This window comes from Xenopus laevis, chromosome 7L (assembly GCF_017654675.1).
Source record: "Xenopus laevis strain J_2021 chromosome 7L, Xenopus_laevis_v10.1, whole genome shotgun sequence".
NCBI lineage: Eukaryota > Metazoa > Chordata > Amphibia > Anura > Pipidae > Xenopus > Xenopus laevis.
The window spans coordinates 65,209,778-65,234,204 of record NC_054383.1 but is presented as its reverse complement, the minus strand read 5'-3'; the positions used below and the strand labels follow the sequence as shown (position 1 = coordinate 65,234,204).

The 24,427-nt window shown below is 37.8% G+C and overlaps 1 protein-coding gene across 3 annotated transcripts in view; it reads right to left on the bottom strand.

Annotated features, from left to right (window-relative positions):
• The window catches only part of wdfy4.L (WDFY family member 4 L homeolog), a 167,917-nt gene that overhangs the window by 14,436 nt on the left and 129,054 nt on the right, over positions 1 to 24,427 (bottom strand). For all 3 annotated transcript variants that reach the window (XM_018225614.2, XM_018225612.2, XM_041569128.1), the window contains 10 exons: positions 23,376 to 23,415; positions 22,161 to 22,280; positions 17,492 to 17,609; positions 15,513 to 15,622; positions 11,238 to 11,391; positions 10,675 to 10,766; positions 8,545 to 8,754; positions 8,258 to 8,372; positions 6,461 to 6,621; positions 1,863 to 2,027 (listed from right to left, as the gene is read on the bottom strand). In XM_018225614.2, the coding sequence (XP_018081103.1) occupies positions 1,863 to 2,027; positions 6,461 to 6,621; positions 8,258 to 8,372; positions 8,545 to 8,754; positions 10,675 to 10,766; positions 11,238 to 11,391; positions 15,513 to 15,622; positions 17,492 to 17,609; positions 22,161 to 22,280; positions 23,376 to 23,415 (1,285 nt within the window). The remainder of the gene's footprint in view (positions 1 to 1,862; positions 2,028 to 6,460; positions 6,622 to 8,257; positions 8,373 to 8,544; positions 8,755 to 10,674; positions 10,767 to 11,237; positions 11,392 to 15,512; positions 15,623 to 17,491; positions 17,610 to 22,160; positions 22,281 to 23,375; positions 23,416 to 24,427) is intronic.

Sequence of the window (24,427 nt, the reverse complement as noted above, 5' to 3'; positions counted from 1 at the left end):
AAATAGCAATAGGGGTTTTAAAATCCATTTAGGGATTTAAAATAGTAAGGGTCAATGTAGCATTAACATTTTAATTATTAGGAGCGTCTACTGGGCTGCAAGCACATACTGAAATATATTTTCTTTTCTGCATGTTTGCAGCTTAAAGTTTATGGCACACAAGACTTTGTCTCCCAACACAAAATTGTGTTCCCAACCTCTGGTATTTGCAACAAAAAGTCAGAAAAAATACCACTGTATTGAAGTCAGTCTGAACTGCCACCTGTAGAACATTTGACACTCCCTTCTCCTATATTGTCAAGTGATAACACAATTCAAATGTTTTACAGATTGCGATTCAGATCGACTTCAGTGCAAAAGCTCTGCCTGCACCTGGGCCCTGGCTCTGATAGTTACATTACTGTGGTCAAATAAAGTATTTGTGTAATCAGCACACAAGATATCCTGAGCTAGTGAAAACAACAAAATTCTCCAATGTTCAATATATATTTTTCTACATTTTTAGTATGTATATCTTAATATTGTATGAAATAATCAGGACAAATAAATCATTTCAAATGCATGAGTTGTCCTGAGTTTGTACTATTTTAAAAGACAAAAAGGAGATTTTCTAAATATTTCCTAATTTGGAATATTTTCAAATGCTCTTCTTTTGGCCCTTTTAATACAACAGAGTATGAGCAGATCTAAATATGGATGGGAGTTTAGACTGGAACTAACATAATAGCAACACACGTATATGAAATGATAAGCTCAGCTACATTTATGTTAATTTTCTGTGAAAATTCACCAATGATTTTCCCCATACAATTTTATTGGAAAAAATTGTTGTGAGAATTTACGCCGTACTGCTCTATCTTTATACTGCATGAATGCCAGCTTAAACCTAGAGAAGTTTCTCTTTTGCCCGAAATTTATTTTTGTGCTCTTAGTAAACTGCCAGTTATTCACTCAAGAAATTGCGCCTGGAGAAAATATGTGAATTTACAGCAATGCAAAGATTTTCACCAGTGCAAATTTAGATTACCAAAGCTTGTTGTACTCTCCTTTAAGTACATTTCAGATGTTCTGGGGAATTTTCATTTTTGGTGAAAGTACAAATTGTCATTTCTCTTTTGTAAATATGCTCCATAGAATGAATTTGTAACATATTTTTACTACAAAAAATGAACCTTGACATCACTGTATTGTATTCGGATTAGAATACTAAAGATATATTTCAATAACCAATGCAAAATAATGATATGACGTGTTTTTCAAAATTTTGCCATTGGCACAGGTACACGTCCTACTGTTCTGAAATAGAGAACCTGCATTCAGTAGAGCTATATGAATGGGGTGGGATGGGAGAGGCACATGGGAGTCCCCCATCTTGCCCACTTGCAGTCCCTCATCGTTATAGGGCAGCAAGTTAGGGAGTGCCATGGTACAGTGATGCACTTTACACCTTGCACCAGATTTTTAATCCTAGGAGGTGCAGAACACAGGTGCAGTGTGAATAAACACTAGGGGCACCATTTCGAGCCCTTTCATCCACAGCATTAGTAAATGACACTTGCTAAGTGTCTTCTTCATTCAGGTAACACTAAAAAAAAAGTAAAACCTGTTGTGTTGTGAAACAAATTATTTCCTTATGGCCACTAAATAACAGCATCTGCAATTTCTAATCACTTTATTTTTCCAGGAAAACACAGCAATCATCATTTATTGGAAAACAATATATCCTCAAAACAGTGGTGTATACATGCAAATTAATGCAAAGGGATCATATGAATGACTAGGAATACCCTGGATACGTAGCAGCATATAACACATACAACATACACTGGGACACAAAGTTATGGAAGCAAAGCAATTGGTACCTTTTTTAGTTGTAACTCAGACTCCCTTTCCTTTTGTCCTGGAGGAGAGAATGTCCATGCACACAGAACTGAACTGCTCATAGCAGTAATAACAAGGGATGGTGAAGGACAAACAATAGAATGACACCAACCCCAGTGCGACATCAGTTCCCATACTTCTACAACCTGTAACACAAAGGACAGGTGAAATAATACCACTAGCTAACTTTTGGTCATTTCTGTGCCATTAATATGTAGGAGGAGAGTTTGGTGTAGTAATATGTGCTGTTTTTTTTTACTTCTCTTTTTTTGGGGGGTGGGGGCAGGGTAAAGAATTAGCATTTACTAGCACTACAGGATTTAGCCAGTAATTTATCATCAAAAGTTAGAAGCTTTACACCAGGTACCTGGCAAACAATAAATTACTTTACAGTTTACCCAAATTACTGAATAAAGAAGAAATGTTTTATTTTATTTTATTGATTAAAAAGGGAATCTTTAAGCAGTATAAATGGAATAAAAGAACAAAAAACACAAGACAAATTAAAAAGGCTTATATAAACCATCACATTTGAAATTTTTAGTGGTTGGAATGGAATAATCCTACCACATATAGAATATATTTTAAAACACAGGTAGTAAAATCTAACAGCACATAACAATTTCAAGTGCCTTCTAATTTTTTCTACTCCCCACCAGAACCCTGAATGCAGCACCTCCCCATGGAAAGCAGCCAAGTTAGACAGGCTTCCTTATTTTCCAAACTTTTCCTTGTCTCCTGTTTGTCGGTTTTTGGACCATAGGAGGTTTAAATAGCCAGAAGATGCAGTGGTGAGTGCAGTAGATCTTGATAAAGCTCAGGCAAAACATCCTTCAGTCTTGGCCCAGTTCATAGAGGTTGGGGTAATGGAGCATTGTATCAAACACAGCCTGTCTTTTAAGGAGAACGGAAGATTACCAAAAGTAGTATTCTAGAAATGCTAGACATTATGTTTTGGGGTTCTGTTCCAGGCAAGGCAACCACATAAGGGAAGATCTGTAAATCAGAACATCACCTCTAGCTCCCCATCTTTTATTGTGCTGATCATGCTCTGTGCTGCTGTTAGTTACTTGACTTTAGAGACTGACTCACAATATACTACATATAGTCAAAATACAAGGCTGTCACTGACACTTAGGGGCAGATTTACTAAGGGTCGAATATCGAGGGTTAATTAACCCTCGATATTCGACTAGGAACTAAAATCGTTCGACTTCGAATATCGAAGTCGAAGGATTTAGCGCTAATCCTACGATCGAACGATCGAAGGATTATTCGTTCGATCGAACGATTAAATCCTTCGAATCGAACGATTCGAAGGATTTTAATACAACGATCGAAGGAATATCCTTCGATCAAAAAAACGCAGCCAAGCCTATGGGGACCTTCCCCATAGGCTAACATTGACTTCGGTAGCTTTTAGCTGCCGAAGTAGGGGGTCGAAGTTTTTCTTAAAGAGACAGTACTTCGATTATCGAATGGTCGAATAGTCGAACGATTTTTAGTTTGAATCGTTCGATTCGAAGTCGAAGTAGTAGTCGAAGGTCGAAGTAGCCCATTCGATGGTTGAAGTAGCCCAAAAAAACTTCGAAATTCGAAGTTTTTTTAATTCGAATCCTTCACTCGAGCTTTGTAAATCTGCCCCTTAGTGCAAAATTCACATCACATTCACAAATCATTACTGTTATATTCTGAAGCTTTTGGGTGATGAATTAAGGTTAGTATACAAAAGACAGCATTTCTATCCATATTTGTTTTAAGGATTTAGTTCTCCATTTTATTTAGCTTAGACAAGGTAACATACATATGAAAGCATTTCTGTATGAGCATTAAAAAATATCTAAAACAACAAATTTGTATTATCTCCAAATCTCATCCTAATTGACATTCAAGGCATGTTCCCCAAAATCTCCCCCTAACTGGGTTTAAGGCTATTAGGGTGAGGTCAATAATGTTAAATACTAGTCACAAAGGCACTCAGTTTAGCAGTTGTCTGAATCCTTTGGGCTATTCAGTTGTGCAGCAGTGTAATTTTGTAACAAAACAATTTACACTACTTGTAATAGTCTTTGGGTGAATTGATTTACTGATAATAATGTCTCAACAATTTTTCTGAAACAGCAGCTCTGTTTTGCTTTGCGCAGGGATGCTAGATGTATAGAATCAGAGTAAGTGCTGCACAGTGTAAGATAAACTACCCTTTATATGAAATGTTTATCTACGTTTACTGTATTCCTAGGAGAGGTATTTACCTGATTTATCTATGATTGAACAGCTAATATATTTTAGCTGAAGCAGAGGAAACCAAACCACTGAAACTATAGAACATAGAAATAAGTCTGGATTAGTCTGGATTGACTAATATGTCAGAACTAGTGATGAGCGAATTTCCTGTTTTTTGCAAATATATTGTTGCACAATTAAACTCAATTTTTGCAGCAAACAACATTAGAGTCTATGGGCATTTTTTCGTGGCAACCAGTTATTGCTTTGGAGGTACCAATAAAAATTGGGAGGGCAAAATCACAAATCACGTTACTTCTGGTCAACTGGTAATAGTAACTACTACTATACTATGTTGCTGTTTAAGCAAAAAGTACCATCTACAGTTTATATTTTACAGGTATGGAATCTGTTATTCAGAATGCTCGGGACCTGGGGGTTTCTGGATAAGGGGTCTTTCAGTAATTTGGATCTTCAAGTCTACTAAAAAATCATGTAAACATTAAAAAGCCCAATAGGCTGATTTCGCTTCCAACAAGGATTAATCATATCTTAGTTTGGATCAAGTACAAGTTACTTTTGTATTATTACAGAGAAAAAAAGGAATCATTTTAAATCATTTGATTATAATTTTATCTATGGGAGATGGCCTTTCCATAATTCAGATAGCGGATTTCTGGATAACAGACCCCATACCTGTACTACTAGCTTACAAACACAAGCACAACTAATAATAAATCTGACCACCAACAGATAATATCTGGGTGCTTTGTATCCCATATTAAACCATATATTGTTCCTTATATAGATAGTGGTGTGAGTATGAGAGAGGGGAAGGATAAAATTACATATGCGATTGTCACACGTTTTTATAAAAAATTTTTGTTGTTGCAAGTTTTTGTGGTAATTCAACTTCAACCCAATTTAAAAACTGGTACAGAAAGTAGGGTATTCTCCAAAAGCTTTTGCACTGGATTGCCCACTGTTTAGAAATAAATGTAAGGCAACCCCAGAAGAATATCATAATAAGAGTAGAAAACAGCTGCCGGGGAAGGCAGTGGGAGTGAACCATTAATAACTGGAAAAAAATTTAACATTTGTAATTATTAACTAACTTACTAAATAAAATGTCAAAAAACTATTTCATGACAGTCCAGCTTTTAACTACAGTGTAATGTCCTGTTATGTTTTATTATATTCCTTCAAGAGAGCATACCGTTTTCTATTCTGCAGTATTTAAAAAAGCATATTCCCCCTCTAGAAAATACAATTGTAAATATTCAGGAGCTTATTTGCAGCAACATTTTCACAGTACTATAAGAGAATGGCTTTTATTATGCTGAGGCAGAAGAAAACATAGAAGCTTACATCATCATCATCATCATTTATTTATATAGCGCTGTCACATGGCAAATACCTAGTTCTACCTTTATCACCCATGATTTTCCTGTTCAGTGTACTAATAAACCACAAAATTGAATACATTCAATGCCTTTTCTCACTCCAGCTGAAATGATCACTTTGGAAATTACCAATGATCTAATTATGTATCACAAGAAAAAAAATTAAAAGAGGTGAGTGTAACTTTCACCGCAAAGAGTAACATTTCTTTAGGGCAGAGATTTCTCAGTATAAGCTACATTGCCATCTGCAGTTTTTTTTGTGGGGAAACTGTTCAGCATTTTGTCAATGCAGCAGATGTGCAAGTATATGGTGCTGTACAAGACCCCTCTGCCATGCCACTCTGCCAATCCTTGCAGTGGCTTCCGCTACCATTAAGAATAACATTCAAACTAATGACCCTGACATTCAAAGCACTTCATAACTCTGCCCTACACAACATCTCTGAACTCATCTCTAGATGCTCACCCAACCGCTTACTATGCTCCTCTACTGACCTGCTCCTCAACTCTTCTCTCATTACCTCCTCACATGCTTGCATTCAAAATTTTGTAAGGGCTGCACCCCTCCTCTGGAATTCTCTTCCACAGTCTTTCCAAATTTCTCCCAACCTTTCTGCTTTCAAAAGATCTCTTAAAACACATTAATCTAACCTCACTTTGTTTAGCTACCAAATGCAATACCATATGCTACATCTCTCACCTTGCTTACTTCTGATCTTGCCCACTGCCACACCTGTGTCTGATTCCCTTCCCCTTTAAAACTGTAAGCTCTTTTGCACAGGGCCTTAATCACCGTTTGCACCGGCACTGGTTGTTATATATGTAACTCTGCATGTTCTATGTATGTAATGCATGTGTTTTCTTTGTATAAACACATTTATTTACACCACTGCGCAATATGTTGGCTCTCTAGAAATACATGTTATTAATAATAATAATAATAATAACAATACCTTGCGAGTATTGCAGTTTTGCAGTTTTAGGGATCCATCACTGTAGCCCCAGCTTAGGTTCATTGCATATGTTGGAGGTAGTAGAACATGATTTTTCTCTGCTGCAAACACTGCCTTCTCTGTCACAAACATGTGACCCACGGCTCCACGTAGATTTCCTGCTGCTCAGACCAAGAACGTATAGATAGTGACTAAATATGGTTTATGGAGGGAGCTGGTATTAGACACAGCTGTGTGTTTTATTTAGCAATAAAGGATCATTAATAGCAATAAAAGGGTATTATAAAAAAAAAAGGTAAATAGTATTTTATGTCTGGCAAATGATTTTTTTTAATTATAAGTAGACAGCCATACTTAGGGGCACATTTACTATGGGTCGAATATCGAGGGTTAATTAACCCTCGATATTCGACCATCGAAGTTAATTCCTTCGACTTTGAATATCGAAGTTGAAGGATTTACCGCAATTCGTTCGATTGAACGATCGAAGGAAAAATTGAATGATTAAATCCTTCGAATCGAAGGCTAACATTGGTGCTCGGTAGGTTTTAGGTGGCGAAGTAGGTGGTCGAAGTTTTTTTTAAAGAGACAGTACTTTGACTATCGAATGGTCGAATAGTCGAACGATTTTTAGTTCGAATCTTTCGATTTGCAGTCGAAAGTCGAAGTAGCCAATTCGATGGTCGAAGTAGCCAAAAAAATACTTTGAAATTCGAAGTATTTTTCATTCTAATCCTTCACTCGAGCTAAGTAAATGTGCCCCTTAGAGTTATTTTTCTGCTATTATTTTGTTAAAAGGACAGTATACAGACTGTAACCCGTTATAAATGGCAGTACTGGAAGCTCAATTAAAAATCTGATTTGACCTGAGCTAGGCATGATTGATCTTGCGTAGAAGAAATGCCCAGCTATTGGTTTGCACTTCTTTTAATGAAGGATGACTTAGTGGGACACTGATTCAGAACAAAGTAGACAACAGTTTCTGATATAGCAAGCTGTGAATATCCTATGAGGCATATCATATTAGCCTGTGCTTGGTTCCTACTGTACCAAAAAGATGCGACACACTAGGCATCAACTGCAAAAAGGTCAAAATATTCATCTAGCTAAGTCCTAAGCAATGGGGAGAAGGGGCACACATTTGGGATCTGAGTTTATACAGTATAAAAACATATTATTTATACAGTATATGTTCATGCTAAGAAAGGGCTCGCAGCCTGAAGCACATAATGAACATTCCACATGCTGAGCATGGCTCCATGTGATGTGGCTTACCCTGGTAAGGAGCTGGCTTCCAGAAGCAGAGTATGAGCTTGGTTTGGATGAGCAAAGTCGTGTAAGGAGGCCTACACTCAGTTGAGTTTTCAACTGAATGGAAGCAACATGGAATTGAATTTATGACTAATTTGTGCTATAAAAAATGATATATTATATATGGGAGAGAATAAAAAAAAAAATCTCCACAGTTTGCTTAAATAAACTATGTTGATTGCTCGTACCCTTGTATAAATACCTGATACAAAAACTTTAGCATTTAGAAAACAAACACCACTGTCTTACCACCTTACAGTGTAGAAGTCTATAAATAAAGTGGAAAGGGCACACATCACAGGGAATGTGCTTACAATGTAGCAACTCGCAAAAGGACACTGGCTAAAAAGGAAAGTTTCCATTCTATTGTTATCCTAGTTGCAATTTGGAGTATGACTAAGGTAGTACGGGAAGGCAAGAAGGTCTGTGTTATACAATTAAAGCTATCGAAGAATTACAGTTGGTATATAATGAGCTGTTTGTTACCTTTAGGTGTGACAGTGACATGCTTCAGACTGCAGGGAGCACTGTAAAATGGGCTTGCAGTATGTCCTGTTGATAATTCTTTACCATGTCGTGAGGGATGAGGCTTTGTAAAAAGCTATAAAAACAAGTGATATTGCAGATTTGTGAGGAAAATTACTTCTTGAGAAAAAGGGAAGAGTTTGTTCAGTGAGACACATAGCATTGATTATAGATGGTCATATAAGCAGAGCAGTAGGAAAACAAATCTTATGCAATTTATCTGGTGCTTTTGCCTTTTCATGTGTTACCTGCTTGGGAACCTGCCCAAAGTTGCTGATGAAGCCAATCAGAGTATTTCGTACAAAGGGATCCGCACTATTTAGGTGATCGGTAGAGCCATAGAAATATGGATGGAAAACATTGAGCGCATGAACTGCTGCTGGCCCTCGCTGCTTGTACCCAAACACTAGATCAATCCAGTGATGAATTTGAGAGCTGACATATTCAGACTCCAGAGCCTGCACACAGACAAAGAAAAAACCTGTTACTTATGTTCTGTATTTATAAACTATCATGTCTGGATTTCCCACATAAATACAGTATATCATATTAGTTTTTTTTTTTATTTTACTTATGGCACTGACACATTTACATAAAGCTTTACAGAAATTGTTCATTGTTAATATCAGTCCCAGTCGAGTTTACAGTCTAAAGACCCTATCATAGGCACACACAATTTTCCCAGGAGCCAATTAGCCTGTCTATATGTTTTTGGAGTGTCGGAGGAAACTGGAGCCCCCAAAGGAAACCTATGTAGACACGAGGAAAACATAAAGGGGCAAATTCACTATGCGCCGAAGTTACTTCGCAAATTCACTAACGGACGCTGGCGTAACTTCGCTAGTGTAACTTCGCACCCTTACACCTGGCGAATTTGTGCAACGGACGTAACTACGCAAATTCACTAACACGTGCATTGTTCTGAACGCTACCTTTTACGCTAGACTTCCTTCGCCACCTCAGACCAGGCGAAGCGCAATAGAGTAGATAGGGATTTCTTCAAAAAAAGTTACAATTTTTTCTAAGTCCCAAAAAATGCTGGCGTTTTTTCTATATTATGGGTGATAGGTTGAAAAAGATCGAAACATTTTTTGGGGCTCCCCTCCTTCCCCCCTACATTTCCTAACTCATGGCAGCTTAACTATACAGTGGGCACATGTGTAGGGCAAAATAAAAATTTTATTTGGTGTTTTGAAGTTTTCCCAGGCATTTGTAGTGCTGCTACATATTCCTCCATTGAAATTTGAATTTGGCACCGTATGCAAATTAACCATCGCTAGCGTAACTTCGCTTTGCTTAGCGAATCAACGCTAGTGCAACTTCGCAACCTTACGCTACCCCTGAGCGCAACTTCGGATTTTAGTGAATTTGCGGAGCGCTGGCGAAACTACGCCTGGCGAAGTGCGGCGAAGTTACACCTGGCGCAACTACAAATCTTAGTGAATTTCCCGCAAAGACTCTTTGCAGATAGTGCCCACATTGGACTCACACTAAGGACTTTAGTGCTTCAAGTCAGAACTGCAACACTATGTGGCCATATCATGCAAAATATGATACGGATAGGCTAAAAATCTTACCTATCTACAGTATTTTGAATACAAATCCTTCTCAATTGTACATTCTGACAAATTTGAATTAAATAGCTTTTACTTTTTTGTCCCATTTAAGATAATTACATTTAGATAAGTGTATCTTGCGTTTAGGCATGTTAGACACGAGGAAAACATAAAGTCTCTTTGCAGATAGTGCCCACATTGGAATCACACTAAGGACTTTAGTGCTTCAAGTCAGAACTGCAACACTATGTGGCCATATCATGCAAAATCCTGTTTATGTAAAGAATATTCTATGCTATTTTATATAAAATGTTTTAAAAGTGTTTGGTCAAACACAGGAAAGTTGTTGTACCATGTTAGCCAGTCATATGGCAAAAAAATAACAAAAATGTGGTATAAAGGTGATGCCTTTATTCTTTAACTAAGATAATCATATCAAGCTTTCAGAACATTTTAGTTCCTTTTTTAAGATGAATATGAATAAATGTTTTTATACTTTTTACGGATAGGTTAAAAATCCAACTTACCTATCTACAGTATTTTGAATACAAATCCTTCTCAACTGTACATTCTGACAAATTTGAATTAAATAGCTTTTACTTTTTTGTCCCATTTAAGATAATTGCATTTAGATAAGTGTATCTTGCGTTTATGCATGTTAGAAGAGACAGAATTGTTTTCATTTGGATCTCTGTGTGCCCTCTAGTGGAATCAGCCTGTAATCTCATCTGAAAACCTTTCATCCTCTCAGTTAAAATAAATGCAACAAGTACATTACAAACAAATACATATACAGTATGTGGGACAGGAAATAATACTTACCTCACTGTGCAGACGAACAAATGTTTGAGGATCTCCATGAGCCCAAGGTGGAAGAAGCACATCTCCTACAACTGTTCCATCCTGCATGCAGCCTGCAATGGGCCAGATAATACATTGCAATGTAGTTTTTAATGTAAATGCTAACCTTTCATGTTGTAGATTTATCATATTGCTAGAGGAGTTTGTGCAAACTGTACATCCTTGTATAATACAAACACCAAAATCACTTACTTCTTTTCATTTTTTCTTTTATATGTTTTGATTTTCATAAATTCAGTAGAGAATTAGTGCAGATTAAAAAAAATTATTGGTCAATATTTTAACTTTTGTATGGAATAAAAACTGATTAATTTTTCCTTTGAGTGTGCAATCTTCAATTTTTTTGAATTTACTATGTTTTGGTGACTCTGTTGGGGAGTCCCATTAGACTTGTATCTCACATTCATTTGGTTGTGTGTGCGCCTTTTAACTCACTTTGTTCTTTGGAGAATTAGTGCAGAATTTTAAAACAGTCACATGTGTTCTATTGTATGCTCAGATTGCCAATATATCCATGTACATACCAAGCTGGTAGCAGTTGCTGTTCGTGAACATCTCAGTCAGATAGTAAAACTCTGGTATTAGTTCCCGAACATCACTCATGTTTTCAGAAGAGGCAGATTCCCAGACTCCTGCTACACTATGGAATAATCGGTCAGCCAGATCCAGAGCCCCCCCCTGCAACAAACCAACAGATAAACCTTGGAAATTAGTGCTAGGTGCAAAAAAATGTGCACAGTTCACCAATATTTTTTTACACAATGCAGGTTTCTGTATTAAGTTATGTTTCTAGCAAACAGGCACTACCTTATAACATGTGGATGAAAATATATGGCTGTTTGTAAATACCATGCCCATCTTCTGGGCACCATGTGGGAAGGCCATGAGTTTATACTTACAGTATTTATTTATTAATAAATGTTAATTGAATACAGTAGCATACAGTAACTACTGGGGGTACTACCAGCATGCAATTTGTATGTGTGGGGGCCCAGGTGCAAGTCACTGTTGGTGACTACTTACGCCACTGCTTATATGCCCCTTAGTTACAAAAATAGGTGGACACTAGCACAATGTTTAACGGAAGCAATGGTCAATGAAAGGTGGCAATGGCTGAACCTTGCACTGTTTCATATTAATAGTCACAAAAAGTGCATTGATGCTAGGCTTGAGAAAACATAAGCACAACCACAATGTGCATGGCATTTTAGTGCACATAAATATGTGTATATTTTTGCACTACTGCTATTAAATCAGGCCATAGCATCTAAGCAGTTTCTTAGTGTTTATATGTAAGAGGGTTTGCTTTCCATAAGGTTTTACTGCGTTATTAAGATAAGTGCATCCATATTTATTGTTCACCGCGCCACTGTGTATAAATTCTCAAAGGACATGGACATTGAATTGAACTGTTAACTAAGAAGTGAACACAAGCAACATTTCATACATCTTATTATTTTTTCTTTGTATTTCAGATTAAGGTGCTTTTCTTTTAAATTCAGTATACAAAATAATCTAAAAAAAGATAACATAATAATTTTCTGGGACCTGCACTGATGTATAAATACATAGTGATGTTTATCCCCCTTATGCCTTTGTTGGTGTTTCCACTGGTTGTCCCTTTATTTTCTGTTATGTTTTGGTAGCCGAGGATAAGTAGAGTATAACAGTGCTTTATTAGCAGGTTCATGCAGCCATTACACAACAGTAAGCAATTCTAACACCACAAGCTGTATAGAAAGTATGCACAGTATAAGTCTTGAGCACAGTGACATCTACAGGCCATTTGTATAAAACCACATTTTCCATTTTCATTGAAAGGCTCTCAAACATGACAATTCATTTAATGGGCCACATGAGCAAGAAGGTGCTACCTGTTGGTCAGGGCATGACATAACTGCTGATGTTGCAGGAAGGCTCATGGTGACTGGTTTCTCCACCAAGTCTAGTTAATTGCCTGTGTGATTGGGGCATCATGCTGGCTTTTTCTGTACACTGAACATCAGATTTATAAAGGATAAACCTTTTTTCCTGTCAGAAAACTTTTGTAATGAGCACTAGCATCTTAATTGTTAATCTCTCATATATTTATAATTATATTTCATTTGCAAGATATTTACTTGCTTTGAAAGCATTTCTAAATATAGTCATGCACTTAAGGCCAAGGACACCCAGAGCATTGGCTCCATTGCTCTCAGCCTGAGTTTTTCTCTGCAGGCAGAGAGAGTCGTATCCACTCCCTTACACATCTAAGTATATCTGCAGTGAAAAGTACAGCTTCTGCTGCTGTACAGGTACACAGAGCGAAGCAGAGATTGGCTTGCTTTCAAGTTTTTTATTAACAATCTCCTCTCCGTGTACCTGCACACAGGAGGAAGATTTTAAGACCTGCCCAATAGATAAGGTTGATATTTGCCACCTACACACTGGGCAAAATCAGGCTGATCTGATCATTAGTCCAGGGGTGGGACTATAGAGAGCAATCATATGATTATTATGTTTGGGTGCTTCTTTATTATAGTGGCAGTTCCATTTACATTTTCTCATTACTCAGCTAAGTGTTATGTATGGAGAACCGATGGGGACTTGAAGGGATGATTCGGAACAACAATATCTACTCGATTGCATTCAATATATTGTGATTACAGTCAACCAGATCCCACAGAATAAATCAATACAAGAGAACTAAACTCTGAATCCACTGACTTCTATTTAATACAGATTTCATTTGGACTTGGATTTACATTCTGAGATTGGTCTAAGAACCATGTAGTCTATCCTCAATTCCAAATTTGACAGAGGTCAGTTTATTGTGGAGGGCAGTTGTACACTATTGATTCACAAGATCAAATCCAGCTGTAATTGGATATAAAATATCTGAACAAAGACTTTCATGTGACTTGGAATGATTCACAGGAACCACATTATGCAGTTATTTTGAAAATATCATTACCTTTATCAGTTTTCTCTCTTTAAATAATTTTAAGGCTGTATGTGTCCTTGTGAAATAAAATGTAATAAATATGACAAGCGAAAACATTAATGCTTAATCTTAATATACATTTTTTGTATGGCAAATTCATACATACACTCTCTTTCAAATGCAGTTTGTACACAGTGTTATTTTACATTTTTCTGTATATGCAATTTCATTTTTCTATCTGCAGGTTTGTCTTGTGACAGTGTTTTTGTTATTACTTTGTGTGTGTCTGTATTAGCTTTGTATGTGTGTATCTTTGTGTGTGTTTGTGCCAGATTCTGTGTATTTCCCTCCCTTCCCATTTTACTTTATGAGTTTTGCCTCTAATCTCTTGGGACCCAATCAAGTGGCCATAAAGAGATTATCTGTATTAAACACAAGTAATATATACACAGCCAGAGCTGTTACGCTCACAAATCGCGTTGCCGATATTAGCAGGCGGAGGCCGGGGCCTCTCGCTCCTTCTATAATGCAGTTTGGGCAAAGTAATATCTTTATTGCTTTATGTCCTTTTTAAATATGTATGCGAGTTTCTTTTAATAAATTAGGTGCTGCTTTAAAACTTAAGTCTGGATTATTCAGAAAACAATAACTGATTTCCCAAGTCCTGTATTAATATGTTTATTTGCATGTTTATAGATAGATGTGCTACTCTGAATATATTTATATGTTTGCGTATATTTTATATAGAATTTTGCTTGTGGGGAGGGTTATGTAATTATAGATATTTATTTTGAAATAAATTTAAAACCTGGTGTTTCTTCTGAGGGTAGTGGGGAGTGTGTCTACCAGTTTTAATGTCAGGAGCCTTTATTCTCCTGCATATACTGTATGTTCCAACTCGTTATACATGTAATTTCTGGTTTACAGCATTGTAGGCTTTTATGCTGCTTTTGTAGAGGAGATTAAACATGGGCTGTCCAAGTCATCTGTCAGTCAATCCCAACCAAATTAGATAATCATGGGTCTGAGATGAGAGCTACTGTACATCATAACTGTACAGCCAACATAACAGTTGCAAGTAAGGAGATGATGTCCATCAACAAATGTATGGGGGTCATGAGCCCTCACTGCGGGGAGTGTCAATCTGTTTAGCCACTGTGACTATAAACTCTAACCTCTGACCCAGGGTCATAGCTCCTTTTCTTTAAAAAAAATGCGCCCGCATGTGCTTAGTTTGTAAAGAAGGCACCTCCACAGTCTTCTTCAGTGCTTCCAAGTATGATATGCACCAGTGGCCGCAATTCTCAGGCCCGGATTTGTGGAAAGGCCACCTAGGCCTAGGGCAGCAGGACTTTAGGGGGGCTGCATGCTGCCCAACCACACTCACATTGGTTCAAAAACACAGGGGATGCGCTGGATATACAGTAATTTTTAAATTTCCCGTGTGCCAATCCCCATTGCTATAGTCCAGATGATGAAAATTTGCACGAATAAAGGGGATGGGACAGGGGAGATGAACAGCAGTGGCCTAGGGGCGCCCACTATGTAAATCCGGCCCTAGCAATTGTAGTATAGATATTCCTCCCCCGAAATTCTTTACTGCACATGCACCACCTTGGGTAGTGTCAGATACCAGGGAAGATTAAGGAAGATGGCAGTGGCGCAATCTGCACAAAGCTATCCTATGCTGCAAGTCACTGACTTGTATGAGAGTATATATGCATACATAGTTACATAGTTAAGCTGGGTCGAAAAAAACAAAAGTTCAACCCCTCCAAATGAACCCCAGTACAAATATATACACATACTTATACAGGTATACTTATACAGGTTTCTGTTGGAACAATCTGTGTCTCTGAATAGTTGTCTCTCTTACCTGCACCCATCGCATGGCCTGTGTGAAGGGTTCCACTCGCACTAAATATGATGAAACAATGCTTGCTGAGGAGTAGTGTGTGCAGTAATGACACTGCACTGAGAGATCTCCTGAGAACCAAGGTTAAGAGTAAGAACTTAACAATCAATATATTTTTCACAACATGGAGTCTGCTCTCCATAATTTCTTTCTTATGCACTACAGGAAAGTTTTGAACTGTTTTACTAGTCTAACAGAGCAAGAATCTTGATATTGTACTACATTATGGGCAAGATTCAAGTGAGTGATAAACAGTTAAAATCTCATGGTTTATAATGTGAAAACCATTCAATTCGAGGAGAAAAAAACCTTTCTTCAAATTTAGTTAATGTTTTTCCTCATAGACTTCAATAGAGTTTTCACATGATAAACAGTGAGATAAGTTTTTCAGAATTGAATTACATCTCAAATTGAATCTCGTCTATGACTTTTCACGTGATAAAATTTTTCTCATTGAAATGAATCTGGTTCTATGTACTGTAAGACAATACTAATAAAATTTAAAAATTAAGAATATCATTGAGTTAACCAAAACACCCTGCAAATTGCAAAGAAATCCAGTAAACCAGTTGCCTATTTAGAATTATGCAACTGTCTTATTTTTAATACACCAATTGCTGCACATTCAGGCTGCAAAATACCAGCCACTAAATGAACAGTTCAGTGTAAAAATAAAAACTAGGTAAATAGATAGACTGTGCTAAATAAAAATGTTTCTAATATAATTAGTTAGCCAAAAATTTTATGTATAAAGGCTGGAGTGACTGGATGTGTAACATAATAGCCAAACCACGCAGTAACCAATCAGTGACTTGAGGGGGGACCACATGGGTCATAACTGTTTGCTTTTGAATCTGAGCTGAATGCTAAGGATCAATTGCAAACTCACTGAACAGTTATGTCCCATGTGGCCCCCCTTCAAGTCACTGACTAACTCAGAGTTAGAAAGCTAAAAATCAGGAAGTTGTGTTCTGTTCTGTTATATTAGACATCCAGTTACTTCAGCCTTTATACATTACATTTTTGGCTAACTAACTATATTAGAAACATTTTTTTTATCTTGCACAAGATAAATTTATCCAAATTATCCAGTTTTTATTTTTACACTAAACTGTTCCTTTAAAAACTCATACATAAGGGATAGTGCTGACAGGCAACAGGGAGCCTTGTACAGGTAGAGGATCTATTATCCGAAAACCTGTTATTCAGAAAACTCTGAATTACAGGATGGCCATCTCCAATAGACTCCATTGTATCCAAATAATCCTAATTTAAAAAAAAAATAGAAAAATAATAATTTCCTGTTTATCTGTAATAATAAAACAGTTCCTTGTACTTGAGCCAAAGAAAGACATAATCAATCCTAATTGGAAGCAAAACCAGCCTTTTGGTTTAAATGATTTTTAAAGTATGAAGAACCCAAATTACAGAAATATCCTAATCCAGAAAACCCCAGGTCCTGAGCATTCTGAATAACAGGTCCCATCCCTGTACTTAATATCTGCCATAAACAGACCGTAAGTACAGGACTCTCTATTGCTTGTTCAATGTTCTCTATAGATTGTACCCCTGGTTCTCCTGGCTTGTGCATTCTGAATTATGATGATGCTTATTATCATAATTCAAAAATCAAAAGCCAGGAGAGCCAGGGGATACAATGTAATAGGGAGTCCTGTCGGGTGACACCTATTTACAGACCTGCCTGCACTTGCGAGGGCCACATACAAAATGAGGTTCAACTTTTTGTGCTCCAGTATACGTCACTTGTGCGCATTAATACTGGAAGAGACAATTTTTTAGGCAATGCAGTTGCATTAGTTGTCTGAATAAAAAAAATATGGATTTTCTTCATACCAAGTGCTTATATATTATTACTCATTGTTTTAGTCTTTCTTTATCTGTCAATAATATAATAATATATAATGAACATGTTTTTTTACCATCATTGTTTTCCACATCTTTATAGCGTTGAATAAACTTCTGACTGCGGTCTCGAGTTTGAGCCCCCATGGGTCTGGATAGATCACGGAAGACTTTTGGGTCCGAAAGGTAAAGTGTCTGTAATGAAGTTAAGCAGTTACAGTGTGACATAGGACTAAAGTGAAATTGTAAGCATCTGTTCTATTAACTATGGATAACCTGATAAAAATTAGGTCATTAACATGAGAACACTTACAAGACATTTTCTATGTATTTAATGCGCAGCATGTTTTATGGGATTCATTACACAGAACTGCATGCATGCAAGTACTTGGCAATCCTTTGCAATCCTTTGCAATATCTGCAACTTTTTTTTTAGTATAGGTTATTAGAATTCTAAGCTAAGTATGCATATGCTTTTGCAATAAAGAAGAAATTATGTTTAAGAATATGTAAAATAATTTGTACTCCACCAGTTTCTGCTTTATATCTTTATTTAAATTTTCATACATTTCCAGTTTTCATTTATGCATAGTATAGGCATAACCAGGACTACTGTGTGACAGTAAAGGAAAACTAAAGGTAGATCACAAGTGAATGATCTGCTTTTATCAGCCTGCATTTTGCATCAAAGCATGCATTTTTGGGCTGAAAGCCACTCAGTGTAGTTCTACATGGGCCTACCCAGTGCCAGTCTGTGGAGCTTCACAGAGATGTGGAGGGAGCAGGTCCACAAAACGCAGGCTGTGAAAAAGCGGATGCACTGCCACATGTGGTTCTACCCCAGGTTGGTTGTACAAAATGTTTTGGGGTTCTGAATTAGCTGAAGTGAATCTGTGCAACGGAAGATTCCCGATTTCACTACACCTAAACACTTGCAATTTTGTGCCAGATGAGTCATTCTCAATGCAGGCTGCTTTTTTTTTTCAGATGAAACAGACCACATGGTAAAATTCAATATTGAATCCAAGAAATTTTCCCCATCTGTTCTGCTGATTCCCAAAACATGTCCTGTACTAGTGTTGGTTACCTGGGGTTAGGGACCCACTTATATACTGTATATATAAAATATAAAAGTCCTGATACATTTGTAGGGACCCGTAGTGACCTCATGGTCTGGGAATTCCCCTGTTTGACTTGAGAGTGGGGTTTCTTAGAGTTTCCAGGGGCAGAGCTCTTGGATTGGTGCAGCATGGCTGATTTCAAAGGAAGCCACAAGGTGTCGCTTTGCACCAATATAAAAAGAGAATGCCATGTGCTCACACATCCATCTTGATTAAGATCTTGCATCATTACTGGATTGCTGCTGAACCTTGTTTCACTGTGGAGATAGTGAATCCTATCCGGCAAAATGTAGGCTAAAAGGGAGTTCATGGGCCTGCTAAGGCTGGGCAGGATCCTGAGTGCCTGAAAGCTCAACCAGGAGGGTTTGAAGTTCGGATTCTTTACACTATGGAGAGTGTTGAAAGCTGCATATCAGCAATGGATGTCTGGAGTCCTCACGTTATAGACAGCATTGGGAGCAAATACCTGAAGGATTTAAGCCTTGTTATATACTCAGTTAGGAGAGCCTGGAGTTAAAGACTTCATCGCTGTGGATGCCTGCCAGCTCTGTGTGAGCATACCCGTCTGTGTGAGTCCCTTGGGGTGCGTGTTACCTGTGGGAGGGTAGAGGAAAAGCCTAAGGATCCAGCAATCTCCTGTTGCGGGAAACAGGCTGTTTGTTTGCCTGTCACGTGGGAGCAAATACTTTCCAGCAGGAAAGTATGTGGGCAGGTAACGATACCTATAACTGGTACTCTTTTGGGGACAAGGGATTGAGACTCTTGGGCTGCCAAAATGGAGTAGTGCTGGACTTTTCCTGGCAGGGAATTACCAGGACTGGACTGCTACATATAAATTGTAAGTTTGTTGTCCTAATGAGGCCACCGCAGGTGTATTCCCGGATCCCATTAGGTGGAGGCACTGCCAGAGAAGCATTCCCAGTACCCTTTCACCTTGCAAAGGGGACTCAGGACTCAAGTTGGTAAGCAAATACGACCTTGGCACCAGGGGGTTGAAAAAAATGGGAGTGTGTGCTGCCACAAGAAAAAATATATATAATGTAAATGGTACCACTCTAAATACCAAAAAATGTCATGATTAAGTAAATAGCAGAGATTAACTCACAGTTCACCTCAGTCCCAAGGTGCAAAATCCAAGACACTAAATCCAAAAGGAAGAATGTGAGAATCTCCAAAAATCAAAAACAAATATTATTTAAAAAAGTAGAAATTTATAAGGACATAGAACCTAACGCGTTTCGTGCCTGATAGGGCACTTACTCATTTTTGGAGATCCTCACATTCTTCCTTTTGGATTTAGTGACCGGGGGGTTGGCCAAGTGGGCGTTAGACAATGATTAAAATTAATTTGTATTCTCATTACATGGCAGCAGGGCCGCCATTAGAAATCATGGGGCCCGGTACAACCCCCGCCCACCCTCACTCCCAAGCCCCACCCCATATCACGCCTACTCCACATCACAGTTAAAAGACCACCAGACATCAGCTCCTAAAAAAGTAACCCCCCACACACACAAGTTATAAAATGCTATTGATGGTCAGGGCGCCCTTATAAGTTAAAAAAAAATTGGGGCCCCAAAAAAAATTAAAAATTTTTTTTTTAATTTTTTTTTAAAAAAAAAAACATTGGTGGCAGGGGCCTATAGAATATTAAAATAATACATAAGGGATTAAAAAAAAAAGCACAAACTGGTGTTCAGTAGAATTGAACTCAAGGCTTCAGGACTTCAACTTTGCCTCCTTTCGTGACTTTGGGTCTTTTCGCCGCTTCAGGACTTCAATTTCGGCTGTTTTCGTGACTTTGGGTCTTTTCGCCGCTTCGGGACTTCGGCTTCGGCTGTTTTCGTAATTTCGGGTCTTTTCGCCGCTTCGGGACTTTGGCTTCCGCTGTTCTGCTTTTAGGCACTTCCGCATTCTACAACCTGAGAAATGGCCACACGGCTCGGGCGCTCGTAAGGGGCCTATCAAAAATGCAGCACTGCCGGGCCCCCCTTCAGGCCCGGGCCCGGGACACTTGTCCCCCCTGTCCCCCCTGATGGCGGCCCTGCATGGCAGCCCAGAAAACAGCACAATTTGCATCAGAATTTTTTAATCAGCCCCACAGCGTTAGCATCTATAACATAACATAAGCTGAGCTACTTTAAAGCTGTCCAAAGCACACTGAGCATGCACAGTGTTTGTGACGTTCATAACAATATTCAAGAAATGAATTCCTGTGCACAATTTTGTTGGCCTAGATCATTATTTTTACAGGGATGCAGAACCTTTGGGATGGTTCAGTAAGTTCACTATATTTCTAGCCATATTCATTTTTAGTTTAGTTTTCCATTAATTACTAAATGCATTGGGATCATGTAAACAATTTAACACAGTTACAGAGGTCTGCAAACATACAGTATAACCGCTTTGATGCTGTGTCTGGAATGGTGCAACTATACTGGTGACAGTTCTTCCTCAAATTTACATAATGTGTTACTTAGAGGACTGATGTACTGGCAATAAGGACAGCACACTTAAAAAATAACTCTTGCAAAGATGAAAATTTAATACAAGCTTCGTCAAGCTGAAATAAGGAACTTCTTCTGTACCATTACTGAAACAATTTCTGAAACAATTATGTTTCTCTTTGCTATCTTTCTCTTTTAAATACATCTTCACACTGGAGTCGGGTCAGATTTTGATTGACAGTAAGATCTAATATATCATTGTAGGAGGGCTAGCAGATGTTTTAGAGCTATCTCAAATATCTGATTCCAGCACAAATAAAATCTAACAAAAAATTAACTTTGGCACAAATCCTGCATGCAGAGAGTCATGATTTCTGTCTTTCTTATTTTGAAAGAGAAAATTCTAATATATCTTCTAGGGAAAAGAAACACCACCTCCAAAGGCTATTATTATTATTATTAATAATAATAATAATAATAATAATAATAATAATAATAATAATATGCTTAAAAGTTTCATGATTCTTGATTTGATTCTAATCACATTTTACATTGTTGATAATAAAGTGCTGCACCCGTGTAATGGGAATACAGGAAATATGTATTATGGTGCCTACTGCCAGATGACACCGATAGAATCTGTCTGCACTCCAGCTAAGAATTTGTCTAATTTCACACAGGGACTCATACACCTTATTCAAATGTTTAACATAGTAGATAAGTTTAGAAACAAACAAATGTACATCAAGTTCAACCTTTTAAACTAAGTGATTTTAATCTAAAGTTCTGCAGTCAAGACCAAGTTATTATGAGCTTTTAAGAATATCGTATGTTTGATCTGGGTTTAGATTTGGGTTTGGATTTGCTGAATAATTACAATGTACAGTATTAACTTTTACTTAATACATTGAATTCCTTTCAGAACAGCAGTAAATACTGTATAATTATTGACAGCATAATTAAGAAGAATAGTATACTCCCATAAACTGGCTATACACAACACATACACAACAAGTGCACAGAACTTTTCCTGGTATGGCCACCCAGGTGGTGATCATTGTTTGTCCTGCAGCTGGCTGAAAAAAACACTAATTACTGATGGTTTCTATGAATAACTGCTCAGGTGCAAATTGATCCATTGTTGAAACAGGAGCCCCAGTATTGTGTGATAAACTCACCTCAGACTTGTAATCTCTAAGTACCCAGGGGAGCACCGGATACTGCATAAGATCTCTAATGGTACGGCCCGCAAGATTGTTCAAAAACATTAGGTATTCAAAGTTCCCAATTTCTCTTCGCTGTCGTGGAAAAAAAAGATTTTGAGAGATTATAGGATATGCTGGCACTATGAGACATAAGATGATCTCATGTCATAATGTAGTCATTTAGCATTTATAAGACATACGCTTAAATAAGAAGTATAGGTGGAAGAAGGATACTTTATTGCAAGACCAAGAGATGCATGGAGGCTAAAATTAAATCACACACAATTAAGGTGGCCTTCATACTCTGCCACTCCCTAAGTCGCATGTTTAATGATGCACAAATTGCTTTTTTGCTGATACATGTATGGGACCTCTTATCCAGAATTTCAGAGTTTTCCAGATAAGAGGACTTTCATAATTTGGATCTCTATACTTTAAGTCTACTAGAAAATAATCTAAACATAAATAAACCAAATAGGATTGCTTTGCCTCCAATCTCAGATTACTGTAGTGTAGAAAATTGTGTTTTTTGGAAACTGCTTTTCCCAAAATGTGAAAAGAGGTGGGGAGCAATGCAAGCATGAACAAGGTCTCAGAGGATGCTAATTAAGGGTTCTGATTGGCTATTTGATAATACACCTGGGTTTTATGCGACCTAAACTTGCTTCCAATTCTGGATTTCAAAAATAAGCACTTGCTTTGCTGCCAGTGGGAGCAACATACAAGGGGTTGGTGAGCAACATGTTGCTCCAGAGCACCTGGTTGGGGATCATTGTATTAAAATAACACTGTTACCAGAAACAATAACATCTTAGGTAGGATCAAATAGAAGGTACTCTATTATTATTACATAAAAAAAGGAAATCATTTTTAAACATAATTGTTTGCTTTAAATTGTGTCTGTGGAAGATGACCTTCTAGTAATTTGTAGCTTTCTGGATAATGTTTTCCAAATAATGGATGCCATACCTGTATATATACTGTAAAAAGTTCAGGTATTCCACAGAGAATTAAACCATCTCTGGATGTATGCATTCTGAGAATGTGACATCAGTGGACATTTAAGGGCAGGTTGTCTGGGGAAATACATGTTCTTCATAAGCTACCTCCTGGTTATAAACTAGTTAGAATATCTAAAAATATTCAGCCTGCCTAGAAAATATCCAGCATTGCTAAAATCTGACTTACCTGCCACTTTTGTAACATCACTTTTTCTCCTGCAGAACCCCTGCGAATAAGGTATTTACATTACAGTCAAGACAAACCACGTGATGACATTATGGCACAAGCACAAAGAATTTGCAGATTTGTAAAGTTCATGCTCCATGTTAAATCAAATCAGTGACACAAACAGTGTTAAATTTGTTTTCCGAAGTTGCCTCACGAGGAAACTTCGGGCGACTTCGGAAAACGAATCACCGCGTGTAATTAGCGCCGGCATTTTTTATTTTAGCCGGCGCAGAGTCAGGGAAGGCGTTTGGGGAGATTGGTCGCCGCAAAGACGAGGCTATTAGTCACCAGGTGACCAAATCTCCCCAAAACGCCCAGTGTGGCCTAACCCTTATGAGGGGAGGGAGCCTCGGGAGGGTGGGGAGAGGTGACAAACAGGGAGGGTGGAGGGCTGGGGGCAGAACAAAGGGGTTGGGGCCGGTGAATTAGAAGCAAGCAACCGGGAGAGAGAGACACGATGGAGGGGAAGTGCGGGAAGGCAGATCATGGCCTTAGGGCTCTGGCCCTGGTTTCTATGTAGGATGCTGCTGTTTTGTGCCTACTCCCTGCGGACTCCAGGAAATTTGTGTTTGAACATATAAAAATAAAAACGTGTTCAAACTTTCATAACCTGGCAAATTTTGTAAAATGGACATGGTAATTAGGGGGTGTTTGTCTGCAGAGGGGCCCCTCAAACTCTAGTTAAGACACTGAACTATTGATACAACACACAAGTTAAATCCTGGAATTACTGCAATCCCCAGGCTAGTGGTAAATATTAAGTTCCCGTGCATCCCTACATGAACTTTGGAATTTATCAAAGTAGGCTTATAGTGGGTGAATTGGTGAAAGTGCAAGAAGCATGTATGGGTGCAAGTTACTTTTATGAGTGGGGTTTATTTGCACATTGAGCATACTGTACTTGCAGATGCATTCATAAATGAGCTGGTAATGGAAAAATTTTCAAGATTGCAAGCTCTTTTGAACAGGGCCCTCTTTACTTCATGACTGTATTGGTTATGGTTATTTAT